Source organism: Wasmannia auropunctata, unplaced genomic scaffold (assembly GCF_000956235.1).
Source record: "Wasmannia auropunctata unplaced genomic scaffold, wasmannia.A_1.0 LD336088.1, whole genome shotgun sequence".
Taxonomy (NCBI): domain Eukaryota; kingdom Metazoa; phylum Arthropoda; class Insecta; order Hymenoptera; family Formicidae; genus Wasmannia; species Wasmannia auropunctata.
This window is the reverse complement of record NW_012026802.1, coordinates 1,242,075-1,258,837: the sequence shown is the minus strand read 5'-3', so window position 1 is coordinate 1,258,837 and position 16,763 is coordinate 1,242,075. Positions and strand designations below refer to the sequence as shown.

The window sequence follows — 16,763 nt, the reverse complement described above, 5'->3', positions numbered from 1 at the left end:
GCGAATCGACACGGCCCTCGGCGGCTCGATCGAACGGACGAAACGGACGATCGCGGGCTGTGTTGCGCGATTGGAAACGGATCAGGATCTATTCATAGATCGAAACGACTTCGGCGCCCTAGTCCAAGTGGTTTTTCCGCGTACGCGAAAGCGATACCACGCCGGCGGGACCACGGGGCGCACATGAGCCGCGCGAACCGACCGCGACCGGTACTTATAGTCGTCGGTCCGAAAGGGGTGGCCTTTGTGGCACCCTGTCTATCTCCCTCTCCCTCACTCCCTCTTCCTCTTTCTTTCTCTCTCTCTCTTCCGCTCGCTCTCTTTCTCTCTTGCTCTCACGTGGCAATTCCTCGACTCGTGGCAACGACGACTGGTACGCGTTATATCCTCCCCGATCGATAGTAAACGCGCCCATGAAAGGGTCGCAAATATTCTTCGCGGGGCTGCGCGCCAAGAAGGGCTGACGCAAGAAATTGTTGTCCCGCGAAAGTTTCCGTGATAATACACTTCCTCCTTCGCTCTCTCTCTCCCCGCCGCTGACGTACCAAATTTGCGAAATAATCTATTTTTATGAGCGATGAGAGGGACTCGTGTTGAAAAAACAAATATTGATAATTTTAGCTTGGAGATTAATATTTTCCACGTCATTTTCCACTATCATTTTCTCTTAACGAGATATTTTAATATTTTAGAGAACAAAAATTTGTTTCTCAATAATGCTAATCTAATGCTCTATATATATGTTAGTCTATACGCACGAAAATAATCTAATATCCAATCGACATACTCTCTTTGCTTAAAAATATCATACAAAAATTATTACTAAATTCTATTTACATTAAACTTTGATATAATATTTTTTACATAATTTTATCAATGTGTGTCTGTGCAGCAGATAGAAGACAATGTATGTGCTCTAGCATTTTAAACATCGGAAATTCTCTCGTAAACGTATTTTAACAGCTGCTGGCAAGTAACACCACAGGAAGTTCCGAGCTGAGGTAAGCATATACTGAACCGAATGCGAGGCTTAGCGGTAGGTAACCCAGGTCGCGATCGACGGTTTTACATTGTGTGTCGTTAAGACGAGATGGCGACTACCTCCAATACACTGCAGTGAGTCTTCTTATGTAATATGCCTTTAAATAAAAAAAAGTTGAAATTGTTTCATACGTTTTCAGTTGTTGGTAATTCCTTGGGACTTATTATAAATTACATTGTACTTCCCCGTGTATTAGGAAAACAGGGAATGTAAATTGAAGAAGCGCGGAAAGATTAGATTTCTAATGAAGAAGATCTATGTAGACTTCCGCTTAATTATCAATGATGATAATATCGACGATTAAAATAGAAATCGTCACTCGCTTCCGGATGTTTGTCGTCGCGTTTTCCGCTTTGATTTCTACAATGTAGAAAACAAGGAGGCGAAGGTAGAGGAAAAACGTACAAGTTTTATAGAGAAATTAAATTCACATGTACTTTCTCCAGTTGGATTTTGCATTTTGCATCTTCCAAGGACTACGCGAATCCGGATAGCCATTCTCATTCGTTCGCCACACCGTTTCATGTATTCTCCAAAACGTCGCGATTTTCCGAGCGTCTCTCCGTCTGGTCGCCAGAGCGATGCGAGTGCGCGGGCGACCTTACGACCGGATCAGATTGGCTGATTGCTGCGAGCCAGGGATTCGATGATGACCCACGTGCGTGACGTGCGACGGAGACGGACGCGGCCGACGAGGATGACGGCAATTCTTTCTCCCGCAAAGTGTGTCACTCGTTACGCGACGAGATGAAGCTACGAGAGGAAGGACGGATGATTGTTTTTTTTCTTAATGTGATCACACGATTTGAGATTCCCCCCTACGTACGAACTACGATAGTGACCTTCGTGATTCGTGTCCTTCGCGAACTGCATTGCGTGCGAAGCGAAAGATTCGGGCGTCGATTGAAAAGCGTAGAAGGAAACGTTTGTGAAAAAAAAAGAAAGAAGAATTTGACAAGAGCTTAGAGTGCAGCCATATTGTGAAGGATAAGGGCACAACGTGTGAGATTTCTCAAGTTACCCTGTGACGACAAATTTGTTGAAACAGTTGATAAAATCAAGGATGGAAGAGACATCGAGAAATTGATATAGTTTCCGATTTTTATTTCGGATGATGTTATTGCCTACGGTTGAGGAGTCACGAATTCCTTTTTCGATAGTGATATTGTCTTTTTTTTTTGCAGCAAGCGAAAAATGTGCGATAGCTCGACGTCTTTATTGTAGAAGTTTTATGTAAAAAGATTAAAAGGAGCCAAGTGTGCGCGCGCTCAGACATTGGTACTTTGTGCATTTCGATCGTCACAATATTGAAAACGGTGCACGCCTGGGCGCGATGCAATATTTCGAAACGACGTGTTTCGTGACAGGAGAAAATCTTTAGCAACTTTTTGCCTTTATTGCTTGACAGCAGTTTTAGACAGCAAGCGCGGAAAATGTACTTCCAACAAACGTTTCGATCATTCTTCATCTTCGTTTGTTAAATTAAGAAATGACGGTAAATTATTTCTCTCATTTTTGCAGACAGTATTTTATTTAACGATTAACTCATAATTAATCAAATAATCTACCGGATGAACTTATCTTGATTATAAAAATTAATTTCCTCCCGCTTGATGAAAAAACAACTCGATTGATGAAATTGATCAACTCCTAATCTATTTAATTGATAAACATATTCGGCGCTGTACTAACCGAGCGTATATGTATTAGTTTCTTATCATATGGGAGCGTGTGGAGATAATCGTCTCTTATTGCGCGTGTTGTTAAATAACAGCCGGCCTTGATAATAATAATAGTCAGCTGAGATTTAGTGCAGTACGCATTGCAGTACACATTGTCGTTCGCCATTGCTTTTGAATTTCTGTCACGATTTCTGTCGCAATTTTACGGTGGGATTATAAAGTTTATCGTTATAACGACACGCCCGTCAATTCGTGACGTTTCAAGAAGAAAGACACGTGTAATCGCGCATAAAAATAAATATGTTTTATTGCGTAAATATGTGTGAAACATATCAGAAGTCACCTATATGTTTTACAAAAATTGCCTGTATATTACTAATTGTCAATTTTTTAAATATATTTTGATGATATAATTATCGTTGGTAATTATTTTGGTTGTTCTTTTTAAATTTAAATATCTACGAGAATTTTTTGGAATTATATGTATGAAGTTAATTTTTAAGTCGTCATATATGGAGAATAGACAAAAAGGTTGCGTTCGGGGAGCGTGCTATCAGCGCTATGACATCATTTCGTTCTTATTTTACGTCTAATTAACGATAAAAATAAAATGACATATAATAGCGCTGACAGCGCGCTCCATGAATGCAGCCTTTTTGTCTATTCTTCATATATGGCGACTTAAAAATTAACTTCATACATAATTCCAAAAAATTTTCATATTTAAATTTAAAAAACAACCAAAATAATTGCCAACGATAATTCTAACATCAAAATATATTTAAAAAATTGATAATTAATGATATCATTTTCCCATGAAAAAGATACACGATTACATATATATTATGTATATATATATATATATATATATATATAATATATTTATTTTGAAATTTATTTCGCAATTTGTTTCTACATTTTCACATATTTTTCTTTCAATTCCTTTGTCGCAAAATTGCAATTTTGAGAGATAACAATATCAAGTCGGTTGACATCTCTACGGATTTCCCCGGATTTAGGAGACAAAAAAAAGAGTAATCTCTTCACACGGATCTGACTTTGTGTAAGAAGAAAATCATCTTTATCAGTGTCGGCAAATATTAGAGCACAATTAAGTCCAAGGCAGAAACGTAAACACGACGGAAGATACGTCGCTCACGCGTGGGTATGTCCCTGATTTGTCGAAAGAGGTGGGAGCACGTGCCGCCGCTGCCGCGAATACGCCGAGAAAGCATGCGATATATTAGTCTTCGTTGAGCGCGAGATCAGCTGCCGCGCCAGCAGCGGTTTCCTCCATCAACACCATCCGGAGTTCGCGGCTCGTAGATCGATTGATGATCGTCATGGCGGGACAAACGGTACGTTATTCGACGGCACGGCGAAAATCTGCCGAAAATTCTCTCTTCCCTTTTCCACTTCAATTTTTGCGACAATCGTCGGACGAAGAAAGAAATCGATTTCTTCCCCTAAATTTGTTGTTAATTCCCTCAATAAGCCCCTTGAGCTTCTTCGATCAGTAAATCGTAAAGAGAAGAATTGTTTATCTGACCTTAAGAAACGGTATTTTTCAATTCTTATATTCCTACAAAGCAGATATTTCTAAGAAGTGAAAAGAGAAGATGGATACGTTTCCAATGCCCTATTTTTTGCACTTGTCCCCTCGATCCATTCCTTGCCTCTCCCGCGATGCATTTAAAAGGAGCAGCCGCGAAAATAAGTATCGACTATAGGAACTCGCGATCTGCCATTATTGTGAAAGGGCTTTTATCCGACTTACTTCTGTTTCGATTTCGCTCATGGGACAGGCACAATGTCCCGACATATCGAATCGATAAGTCCGCGAGAGCACTTTTCGTCAGATGTGCGCCACCAATGGAAAAGTTTCGAGGGTCCGAACTGTCTCGATTTATCGCCTTCCACCTAAGCTTTCTCTCGCGTCCCTTTTCTTCGTTGTAGAATATACACGGTGATGCGCCCGAGGTATTAAACTCGGTAGCAGTAAGTTATTTTTAGGTTCAATTCTTCCGATATCGGGGATTGTCATCAATTTCGATTCACCGCGAATCTGTTGCGTCAACATTGACTGACTCCAATCTCAATTAATCTTAACTTCTTTTTCTTATATTCGTATTAATGATAAGATTATGAGCGAAGGGCTCGCTGCAATGGACTTTAACTCACAATGTAGTCGAATGTGTGACATTGAATAGAAACAGGCGTATTTTCCTATCACTTGAACTTTAGAATTCGTTTTCTTCGTTTTTACAAAATGTGAGTCAATCCGCTGTTGCAGCAAGCCTTTCGATTGATAAATAAATAGAAAAATGCTAATCTCCAAAATTAAATAGAAATATCGATGCTTCTCGCTATAATGGCAGAAAGAGATGGGACTTTTCAGATCGATTCCGTTTCGTTAACAAGATAGCTCTTCGTTTTTTATCTGCGATCGAAGTTTCAATTTTAGAGAGTGAAGGAACAGAAAAATGATCTTTTTCCTCGTAAAAATAATGTTCATTGGCCGAAAGAAATGCTAACGATCCGTGGAACGGAACAAAGCTCTTCGCGGTTACCGCAGACCGAAGAATTCGCTAAGATACGAGCGCAGTTGGAAGTTTGGGCGATAACAGTAATTTTATTTCCCAAATTTTTTATACGGTACATTCTGTACACTCGTTGAATTTATGTATATAATGTAATAGTAAGAGGGACGAAAATTCCGAGAGAAATTTTCGTGGTATATCTTGGCAATCCGAAATTCTTTCAGCCTCTTCAACTTTTGATACTATTCGCCTTCACGATCGTCATCGGTCAATCAAAGACAAGTAGGTCAATTAATTTAATAGCTCGCATAACTATATATTAGCGTAATTAATATTCGGCAAATATGGAATTTGATTGTTACTTATGAAAATGTATAGTTACCGACGAGTTCAATGAATCTTAATCCATATGTTGTTTACTTTAAAATATGTCGACTCTATTTATATAGTTCCACGTGTCGACGACACCGATATTCGTTACAAAGATGACATTCAACTCAGGAAACCGTTCACCTTGGAGGAGACATATCTAGGGCTCTATTATTCGTTTGGCTTCAACGGCACGTGGATTTCTGACAATGAAATCATGGTTGGGAACATAATTACAGGCGACATTACCATTACCGATGTAAAAACAAAGAAAAATAGACGGTTTTTCAATGGACTGGATTTACCAGTAAGGACATTTTATGATCTGTGCAATTTAACCTACACGATTTTAATCTACTGATGTTGCGTTATCAGAGAGATATTATGTGTTTATAAACGTCCTTCCGTTGCGATCGCAACGGAAATTAAAAGAAAGTACTCTTTACGAGTTACTAATGTCATCTATAAATAAATATTTCAATTTGCTAATATCTGAAACAAGTTGTTCAAAACAATTTGTCCCGAGATAATTATTTACTTTGATATCTCACACAAAATAGAAATTTGTTTACAAGCCAAAACATTTAGATTAAATATATAGCGAATATTTTTCTTCAAAGTTCAATGTTAAAATTGTTTTACAGCTGCCATACAGAATCAGCGTTGCAACTATTTCGGCCGACAGGCAGTACATTCTCTTTAGTTATAACATTAGACATGTGAGTGATTAATTGTTTAATATCTCTTTGCTCGTTGAAATACGATGAGAACTAAATTAAATGATTTGCGCAGGTGTACAGACACTCGACCGTTAAAAATTACGTGGTGTATAACGTGCAGAACGGGTAAGTTTATTCGTTTATATTTTTATTAGCGTGTATATATTGCCGTTTATATTGCCGTTGATAATATTAGTTATGACTATTCGTCGATAAGCTTGATTGCAAAACTGCGTGGCCTACACAACAAATTTTTATCTTTTATATTTCTAAATGAAGCAATAAGTGTTAATGTGATTGAGGTCATCACTTTGCAACTAAGTTTCAAAGCCACGGTGCAAGATAAAGTTATTTAATTGTATCTATTTTCCTAATTAGCTTCAGTAAAATTTAACTTTTCGTCTGATTGTTTTTTTTTTCTCTTAGAAATTTTGTTTCCTCATTATTTTAATGAGCATTTCTTTTGCCGCACGTACAGATGTTTCAAATACATAACATTTCCGTTCTCAATCCAATTTCACTGAATTTATCCAGCGAATTTTCCTAATCATTATCTCAATCGTTGTTATCTCCATCTCGAATCGTTATCTCAATCATAACTGATATATAAACTTGTGCATTCTGTATAAATATTTTTTTTCATATTTATATTTTAATGGACTCTTTTTTCCCATCGCACGGAAATACTTTTTTCCATCGCAAGGAAATACTTTTAACAACATTTTTCCTATACATTTGCAGCACATTTGTAAAAATCGCGAATGAAGCTTTTATCTCCCTGGCGATATGGTCGCCGATCGGTAGCGACTTGGTTTATGTTCTCGATAACGATATTTATCATATGACTTTCAATCACGACCAGAATGTAGTAAGAAGATTGACGACGAACGGCGAACCCGGAATCGTTTACAATGGAATTCCGGATTGGGTATACGAAGGTAAACCCTGTCTTCTTGTGACGTAAATAAATGTACTACATAAAATATTTTATAGTACATATATAAAATCTTTTTAATGTATATTTATTAAAAATATTCGATAATATGTGAATATTATAAAACCTTTTATCTCACAAAAAAAATATATATATAATATAAAAAAGAAATCCATTTTGAAGAAGAACTATATATCGTACAATATGTACTTATCGTATCTGTATTGAATAATTACAAGTAACAGATATCATTGCGAATGATTATAGAGGAAGTATTTGGATCTGGGACCGCGATGTGGTATTCACCGAATGGACGATATTTGGCCTTTGCAAGTTTCAATGATACCTTAGTAAAGGACATAGCATATCTTCATTACGGCGCTCCCGGTTCTCTTGAAGACCAATATCCTACAGAAGTGAAGATAAAGTATCCCAAGGTGAGATTCTACTTCAAAAAGCGTCTCTAAATTTACATATTCAATTCATATAATAAATTCATATTTGTCTGAAGAATGAAAATACTTATTGATATTTCCAAATATATATACATTGTATATACATACACATGTTTCTAAAATTTTTTAAAATATTTTTAAAATCAATAGTATCTTTTAAAGCTTTTCTCTCCTCTGCTTGTCCAACAAAAGTATCAACTATTTAGCTTCGATTATGTATAGCAAATTATTAATAATATTTTATTGATAATGCAACAATATTGTAAAATCATTCGAATTGTTCTGACACGCTAATATTGTTAAGTCACCATTGGACTCGGCTAATCATCTCCACTCGGTAAAACCGGCTATTGGTGTAACGAGTTGAAAGGACCGCTGTTCTTCCGTTTAACTCGAGCTTACTCTACCATAGATCCATTTTCCACGTGCGTGTGTCGGCACGTGCGGATAATCCAATTGTCGAAGTGCGCCGGCAGAAGTGCAATCTTCCGTGAAAAAAGCCCGCGAATCATTTCTCGTTCTATGTCAGGTCTTCATTTCTCAAAAGCGACAAGCAAATCTCTCTTCATTAGCTATAGTCAGTTAATCTCCCGGATTAATCAAATTAAAACTACTTCAGTGATTATCGAATATAATTAATTAACTATCTACGCTTCATTTTAAATTGGTGGCAAAGATGAAATATAAATTTATTTATGCAAGACATGGTGATGGAGCGATGTTCTCAAAGAAATATTTTAAAGCCCGAAATCTCAGCTTTCAAATCCCTTCAAGCTTTTTCCTCCGGTGATGCTTCTGCGCCATGTGGTACCATTTGAAAGTCGGATGTGAAAAATTACCAAAAAATCCTCAACTCTGAGATCATGTACGCGAAGTCGAAAAATTCTTTTTTCAATTTCGCTTGAGATCTCCCGAAGCAAAAAATCTTTTCTCTTAAAGTTTAGAAATTAAGCTGTGATTTTTTTTTCGTATGTTACAGTACTCAATACTGGCACGTATAAAAATACATTTTATTTAAAAATAATTGTTTAATATCTTACAAACTTTTTCGGAAACATTAATTATTTTCTGTTATTTTTTTGAACAGGATATTGAATTTTTTAATCGTGCTTTCATTGAGATATGTTAAGTAAAGTTAATGTTATGAATAATGATAAAAATATCAATAACTATTTAATTTTAAAGTAAATTTTCTCAAAGATACCAGTCCTCTAAAAAGAATTATCGTACATTTTTTATTCTTTTTTTCATATAGAAGCATCAATTTTTTCTTTTCTCTTTTAATATTATCCCAATATGTATATTATGTAAGTAAAGTTTTACTCGGAAATGTTTTTGCAATATCGTATAAATTACAATATTATTTATATTAATGAAAAAATATTATTTTATATATTTTATATATTTTATATATTTTTTCAGGTAGGTACAACAAACCCGATGGTATCTCTATCAGTGATCGATTTATCTGACCCATCATCAGAAGCAGTCACCTTGGAGGCGCCCGCTGAGGTTACGAGGCAAGTAACTTTTGCTATTAACAACAAATATCTCCGTAACTGTCTTCGAACGATTTTCTGATAATGTTTAACGCATTGACGTTCGCAGCGACAACGTTCTGTACTTCGTGAACTGGTGGAACGCAACACACGTGCTCGCGACATGGACGAACCGCGTGCAGAATCAATCCCAGATAACTATGTACAACACGCAAGGTGATGCCAAATCAGTTTTGTGCGACGAGGAAACCGAGGGTTGGCTTCAACCGAATTTTCCTATAAGAAGTCGTGATTACTTATTGCTTTTACGGCGGGAGCCTTCTGGCACCAGCGCGGGCAGATTCCGTCATATAAACAGGTAAGATAAGTCAGGCAATTTATAAATAAATGTATCTGTATAAATTCACAAAGAAAATTACTATTCTCAGAATATCCCGAGCTTTTTTGCTTCTTTAATTCTGAATTAATCGCAAAGTTTCTGCAACACACCCTCGTAACTGATAAAAGAGTTTGACAATCGTAATTCCAAAAATTCTATTAAGTTTATTAGCTTTTTCTCGTAATTTTATTCCTGTCGTTATCGTTAGGTACGAATATAAGGACGGCCAGTTTGTTATGCCGGTGGATTTAACGCCCGGTCCCTCCGAGGTTCACACGATCCTGGCAGCCGATTCGCCCAGAGGCAGAGTTTACTATCTCGCCACGGCGCCGGGTGAACCGTCGCAGAGGAATTTGTATTCGGTGCCTCTGGATGGGAGCCAGAAACCGACTTGCATATCCTGCGAGCTGCTCACGCCGGAAGGTAAGTCCTCGAAATCATGAATACGAGCGAGAAGAGAGAGAGAGAGAAGGGGGAAAAAGGGGAGAAGTAACATTTGGCATTTTTCATCAATTTGGACGATGAGCTTCGTGCACGAACGTGATGGCCCTATCTCGCGAGAACGTTCAGCGTCGTCGGAATATTCTATTTAAACTACGGCATCTCCCGTGGGGAGAATATTTTACGCAAGAAGCACGAAAACTTCATAGTCCTTAGTGTCCGATCGTTCGTTTTACTTAGATTCGCGAACCGACCGTCGAACGAGACCTTATATAGACTCGGGGGATGCTTAAGCATTCGGGGCCCTGTATAAATGCGGTGGAGAAATTTCGGGACTCATCGTCGACAGAGTATTTGTAACTTGTTCGGGCGATAGGTACACGTTCCAATTAAAACAGAAAGTCCATCGGGAGTAATCTCATCTGACGAAAGCCGCAAGTCGCGTTCATGAATATTTAGCGCGCGCGCGCGCGTATATTATTTGTGTGTGTGTGTGTGTGTGTGTGTGTGTGTGTGTGAGACGGGGGGGGGGGGTTGGTAGACCTCGCGGGAAAGATCTACGCGGGCGGCGATATGATGTAATCTACGGGAACCTACCTCTCGCGCTCCCGTAGAAAATCGCCGCAATTCTCCCTCGCATATTTGTGCAGCGCGCGAAGCGCGCGTCGAAAGTTGCGCGAATTCAAGTGAGAATTTCCGAATTCTCCTCCGACATGGGACCAGGCGCGCGCGCGCGCGCGCGCTCAACTTATTTTTGCGCGAACTTATCTCTTCTCCCATCCACATATACGCGAGGAGATTCCGAAAGATTCCGGTTCTTAATTCCGGACGACGGCGAGGCGGCTCGTCCGTAAAAGAGGCTGAAATATTACTTTTCGCGTAAGTTTCTCCGGCCATCGGCGGCAGCTGCGTTCGCCAGACACGCGCGGAGCGCGCGCTATCGCGTAAAGAAGATTAATTCGCCGGGCTATTTGCGCCCGCGAGAAAAATCAACGTCTATGAGAGGTGTGTACCTCGGTCGATGCCATGTTTACCCTACATTCGCTAAAATATGATGTTTACCGGAATTTATTTCGATCGGCGAAATGTAGTAAGCGCGTGGAAATTTATGCCCCCTGCCTACCTTCGACGGGCAGCTAGAGCAACGTACGCCCACACCGGTGGGCAGAATTTTATGTGCACGATAAAATTCTCTCGATTATGTATCATACAATATCCGAATATGTATAATATTAAAAAATGAAAGCGGAAATAACTGTGCGCGAAAGGGGGGGGGGAGAAGTGGAAGACAACATCGAATTTGGGGAGAATTGAAGCGGCGCGAATGAATATCTTGTTACATAGAGAATGAGAAAACGAGAAAAAGTTCTCTCCACGGAAAAATTCCGACGAATTTAAATGTTGCAGGAAACAAGTGCACTTACGCGACCGCGTCTTTTTCGAGCCGGAGATCGTACTATTCCCTCGTCTGTTCCGGGCCCGATCCGACTACGGTGACGATTAACGACGAGAAGCATCGGCCAGTCTTGACTTGGAATCTTAACCCGGTGTCGAGGATGCTTTTGTCGCGACGACTGCTACCGCAACGAAAAGATTTCAACGTCACCGTGAACGGCTACGACTGCAAAGTCAGGTTGCTCCTGCCGCCAGATTTCGACGAAAGCAAATCGTATTCCTTGTTGGTATTCGTGTGAGTATCCAGGTCTAAGTAAAAAGAGACAGCGTCAAAATATCAGTTAATATTTTTCCACGTGGTAGTTCACCAAGAAAGATTTATTTATGCTTTTGCGCTCGGCAACAAGATTTTTTTTATTACTAAGATAAACATAAGATAGAAAACGAAACTTAAGTATAGCGAATAAAATTTAACGATAAATCAGTTATTTGCTAGACAAATCAGCTTTATTGTGAAATACATTTCCGTATTTTCTATCATACTTTAAATCACGCTTGATTCGAAAACGAATGCACACGAATATCTTTATGACGTTATCGTGTGTAGATTTTGAAAAATTTTAATGTTGCATAATAAAATACTAACTTTAAGAAAAGCACAATATTTTGCTTAGCAAAACTCGTTTTGCAAAGTGCAATGTATAAATTTGAATAGAATTAAAACCACGTTTCTCTAATAATTTATAAATCACAAGTCTAATTGCATATTTTTTCAAGTGGAATTAACGTTTTATTTTCATTATTTTATTAATATGTGTCAGTTATATATATTATATATTTCAAACACCTGATCAGCTTCGAGCATTAATGTTTACCGTATATCTCGTTAATAGCAGTTCTAATTGCGGCTACGACGCAATTGGAACTGGAACAGGCGTACGCGCCTGATGATTGATCGGCACGCAAAAGGATTGCAATCTCCATTTAAAATTGGACCGTTGATCGGATCCGTTTGGCCGATTCATGCCGGGGCTCTCGCAACGATCGATTACCTTTAATGACCCTCACTCACTTTTCCCTTCTTTTTTAAGAAGCATTTGCGACGTATCGAGCGCATCATCTACTTAGAAATTCATGCTAGCCATTTGTAGCTCGGAGCTGGATAAAATCGAACACCCGCGTAATGCTGGGGGGGGGGGGGATGAAAACTGAAAGGCTATTCTTTGACTCTCGCGCGTTTTCATTTCGCGGTTAAGCATCTCGTAAAACATTAAAACTCCGCAGCTACGCCGGTCCAAACACGGTCAAGATCGTCGATGAAGCCAGGATCGGATTCGAGCATTATCTCACGACCAATCGAAGTATAGTCCACGCCTGGATCGATGTACGAGGATCGGCCTATAAGGGCAGCAACATGCTCTTCGAGATATACCGAAAGATAGGCACCGTAGAGATTGAAGATACGATCGCTGTCACCGCGTGAGTAATACGAAAGTGATCGAAAAAAAAAAAATAGTAAAGCATCGCTCTAAAAACGAGAATATGCCTTGTTGTAGAATTCTGCAGAAGCAATACAAATGGATCGATGCGAACAGGACTGGCATATGGGGTTGGAGCTACGGTGGCTTCACCACTGGCATGGCGCTGGCCCAGGATACCGACTCCGTCTTCAAGTGCGGTATATCCGTCGCACCTGTGTCTTCCTGGATCTATTACGGTAATTGAAAGGGAAATTGGGGATCTTGGATCTCTTATAACATTAACTTTGACTCTCTGTACTGATGATTCCAAATGATGTCGATGCATTTCCAATTCGGACATCGAGCCTCAGTGGTACCCTCTTAAAATTACTGCCCGATTCGTTATAGATTCCATCTACACGGAACGATTCATGGGGCTGCCGACTGTGGAGGACAATCTCATCGGTTACGATCGCACGGATATCTCGCGACGATCGGAGGGAATACGCGGCAAAAAGTACATGCTGATACACGGTACCGGGGACGACAACGTGCACTACCAGCAAGCGATGGCGCTCGCCAAGTCGCTCGAGCGTAATGACATCCTGTTCCAACAAGTCACGTACACGGACGAGGCGCACTCTCTCGAGCACGTGGCGCCTCACCTCTATCACACAATGGACAAATTTTGGGGCGAGTGCTTCGGGTGGGATTAGCTTCGCTAATCGGTCTCGCCGAAGACGAGAATCGTCCTCGCGGCTATACAAACTCGTTCGCGCCAGTATCTTAATGACACGAGAAACGCAATCGGCGTGAACCGAGAATAATCGAAGATTTATTTTGAATTCGTTCAGATTTGATTCTGATTAGTTTTACATTGATTCGACGTGAAAGAATTACCCCAGCGTGCCTCTATTAATATTAATGGCGTCAAAGTGCTTATCATTAAGATTAAGGGTGGCTATTCTGGGACACTTCGCCTTGACCTTAATCTCAAAAATGTCGACGGTAGCAATGGAAAGTATTGTAAGTAAACTTTGACGCAATGTGAACATTTTTATCAGCAATTAAAGAAAGGGTTCGTATAAAAATATATTGTTTGAGAAAGAAATAAAACTTCTTTGCAGGTATATAAATACAACTTCATGCAGATATATAAATTCGAATACAATTCTGTATTTCTATAATTTTTAGAAGGCTAACTTATAAATTATCATACAAATCAATTTGTAAAGTTTTGCAATTCTAATATTTTTTATTGACGTCACCAATATATGTAAATGGACTGAATTTAATCGTATATAAAATTTGTATGAGACAGGATTAATTATTTATATAATATTTAATACTGTTTAATTTATCTTCACGTTCGTTTCATTGATCTCGATGGCAAATCCCTACCAAAGAAATTTGTTTGCCTGTAATATACAAAAAAGTTCCTGTTACTATTACTATTTAGTGCCAAATATAAAATTATAATTAATTTAATAATTCTTAACTTGTCTGTCGATCAGAGCGATGGAAATTTCGCTCGTGCCATATTTCCGAGGATATATTATGAATGCGTCGAAATTTATAAAAATATATAGAATATTTATGTAAGATGGAACTCCTACATAAAACATTTCTTAAAAATGTGCCTTTCTTGTCTTTTATATCTTTCTATAAAGACATCAAAATAAAGTGGACTTATCTTTTCACATTGGACAAGAAATAAAAAAATGTTTTCTATCTCTAGATTAACGTATATCCTAACCATATGTCCCGTGTATTATTATAATTTTTCTATTACAATAATTACGCATTCTTAAAGCTAAACCAAATTAGTGTCTGAAAATTACGACATTTTGTTAATTTTTAAAAAACAATAATAGTAGCACTTCCACAGTTTTACCGCTCCTGATAAACATTAAAAAATGTTCCGCATTTTTAATACAAAACAATTAAAAAACGTAATCCCATGGCCCGCATTTGAGATAATACAAAGATTCCAGTTCAAAATACTAAGGATCATAACTAATGCTCCATGATATATATTCCTAAGTTTTATTTCGGGATTTGAAAATACCGATGGTGAAAGAAGCCATCAAAGATATGACTGAAAAATACAAGGGGAGAATTATGATGTAAGAAGACATACATCATGGGGAGAATTATAAATCACCTCAACAAACTAGCTTGTCATTTAATGACTGACACACTCTCAACTCGAAGACTAAAGAAGAAAATTCCCTCGGATCTACTCATTCGACGTATGACGTTTAGATGAATGAGGAATATCACTGGATACTCCTCGCGCATGATATATCTTTAGTAAAACATATTGCTAAATGTTCAAATTAAATAAAAGATTGTAATAATTCTAGGAGATTAAAAAAATGACGTGAAAAAATTTCACGTTCCAGCACGGCACATCTGCTTCTAAAGTACTATATTCCATCAAATATTACATCTGTCAAATGTTCCCATTAATCCTCAGTTAATTTCATAATTACATAGCGAATTTCAAGACAAAAGTGCAACAATTAATCATTGTTACACAGTTCTGAATCCATGACAGCACGACACTCGGCGGAAATGTGTTGTGCTGATAATTTTCGGCACTGCTGACGGCACCGCTTCCGGCTTGTTCCGATCAAGTTCTACACGAGTGAATCATTTTCAAAACTTGTTCCGCCTTATAAACATTTTTTTAAACAATTTTACTTTTACCGCGCCATCATGACACTCGACGAAAATGTGTCATGCTGATAATTTTCGGTACTGCTGGTGATAGTTCTAGCTTGTTCCGATTTTACTCGCGTAAAACTCGATCGAAACAAGCTACTGTTTGCTACTATTTACAGGCAACAGGAACTATGAAAAGTGCTACTGGAACTGTTATTGTTTTTTAAAAATTAACAAAATGTCGTGCTAACTTCACAGACACGTCAAATTATATTGTTGCCTTTTCGTGATTCATGCTTTTGTTTTAAGTTGTGCATATTTTGCAATCAGCTGTCATCGCGGAGATTATGAATTTTGATAATTTAAATATCAAAAAGACTCCTGCATTGTGCAATGTGAAAAATTTTATTTCTAAAATTTATTTTCTAAGAATAAAAAAAATCAATACAACTATGTTGTTGTCGATAGGATAACAGATTTCAAAATTTATCCCTCTACTCAATGACCCAGATTTTCATATTTTCGGTCAAGACAAACTAAGTTTTGTGTTGTTCTTCCTGTTTATGAAACACTATATAATAAACATGCATTGTTAATACACCGTTTTTCCATTCTCTCAACCGCTGTCGGTTATATTTTTATCTGACATCTCGTTTACCTGCCCAATTCGATCAGTCGGCCCGGACAAAGTGACTTTTTGGAAAATTTAATCATTTCATCTCTCGTGTCCACGAGCCCTTCTTGAATCTAGAGGATGGGCGAAAATTTTCGAGGCAACTTGGCTCGCTGACCTGGAATCTTCGACAGTCGGAGAGAAAAATGTTTGCTCAAACATCGGAGCGAGTTTTCAGTCGGAGTTCATGACTCTTCTCGGTCAGCGGAGATCAAAAAGGCTCTCGGATATTCGATTTGGGTTTTCAATTTTAAATTGTTATTTTCGATATTGCTTAAACACCGTTTTGTATCTATACTAGCGCCGGTAGCGATTTTCGCAAGAATACCTCTTTTACACTTCTCTCGCAGTATCTCTGTCCGTATTACCGCATCCGTGTTATTAAATACTGGGGATTTTCATTATCAACGTATTTTAATAATAAAATTAGACCTACTCTTGTTAATTGCTACATAATATAATACGGATGCGGCGCGCCCCGCTCACATAATAGCGTTAGAGGCAGCGG

At 38.3% G+C, this 16,763-nt stretch overlaps 1 protein-coding gene across 4 annotated transcripts; it reads left to right on the top strand.

Moving 5' to 3' along the window:
- Positions 1–3,633: 3,633 nt before the first annotated feature.
- LOC105448190 (venom dipeptidyl peptidase 4) lies at positions 3,634–14,637 on the top strand. Of its 4 annotated transcripts, none has more exons than XM_011686632.1 (15): positions 4,090–4,722; positions 5,123–5,350; positions 5,489–5,546; positions 5,714–5,940; positions 6,278–6,352; positions 6,426–6,478; positions 7,094–7,290; positions 7,554–7,723; positions 9,164–9,261; positions 9,350–9,598; positions 9,828–10,042; positions 11,468–11,750; positions 12,740–12,934; positions 13,012–13,172; positions 13,324–14,637. In XM_011686632.1, the coding sequence occupies exons 2-15, from the start codon at positions 5,252–5,254 to the stop codon at positions 13,629–13,631; spliced, it is 2,388 nt and encodes a 795-aa protein (XP_011684934.1). In that variant the 5' UTR covers positions 4,090–4,722; positions 5,123–5,251; the 3' UTR covers positions 13,632–14,637. The 4 variants fall into 4 exon arrangements, with proteins under 4 accessions (XP_011684935.1, XP_011684934.1, XP_011684933.1 ...); XM_011686631.1 differs by having other exon boundaries at positions 5,107–5,350; XM_011686630.1 differs by having other exon boundaries at positions 5,073–5,350.
- Positions 14,638–16,763: the final 2,126 nt, after the last annotated feature.

Excerpts from the sequence above, each read along its gene's own strand:
- LOC105448190 (XM_011686632.1), top strand. The coding sequence starts at position 5,252 with ATGCTAACGATCCGTGGAACGGAACAAAGCTCTTCGCGGTTACCGCAG. Across the intron at positions 6,353-6,425 it reads TTAGTTATAACATTAGACAT|GTGTACAGACACTCGACCGT; the intron begins GTGAGTGATTAA and ends TGATTTGCGCAG. Across the intron at positions 9,262-9,349 it reads GCGCCCGCTGAGGTTACGAG|CGACAACGTTCTGTACTTCG; the intron begins GCAAGTAACTTT and ends TGACGTTCGCAG.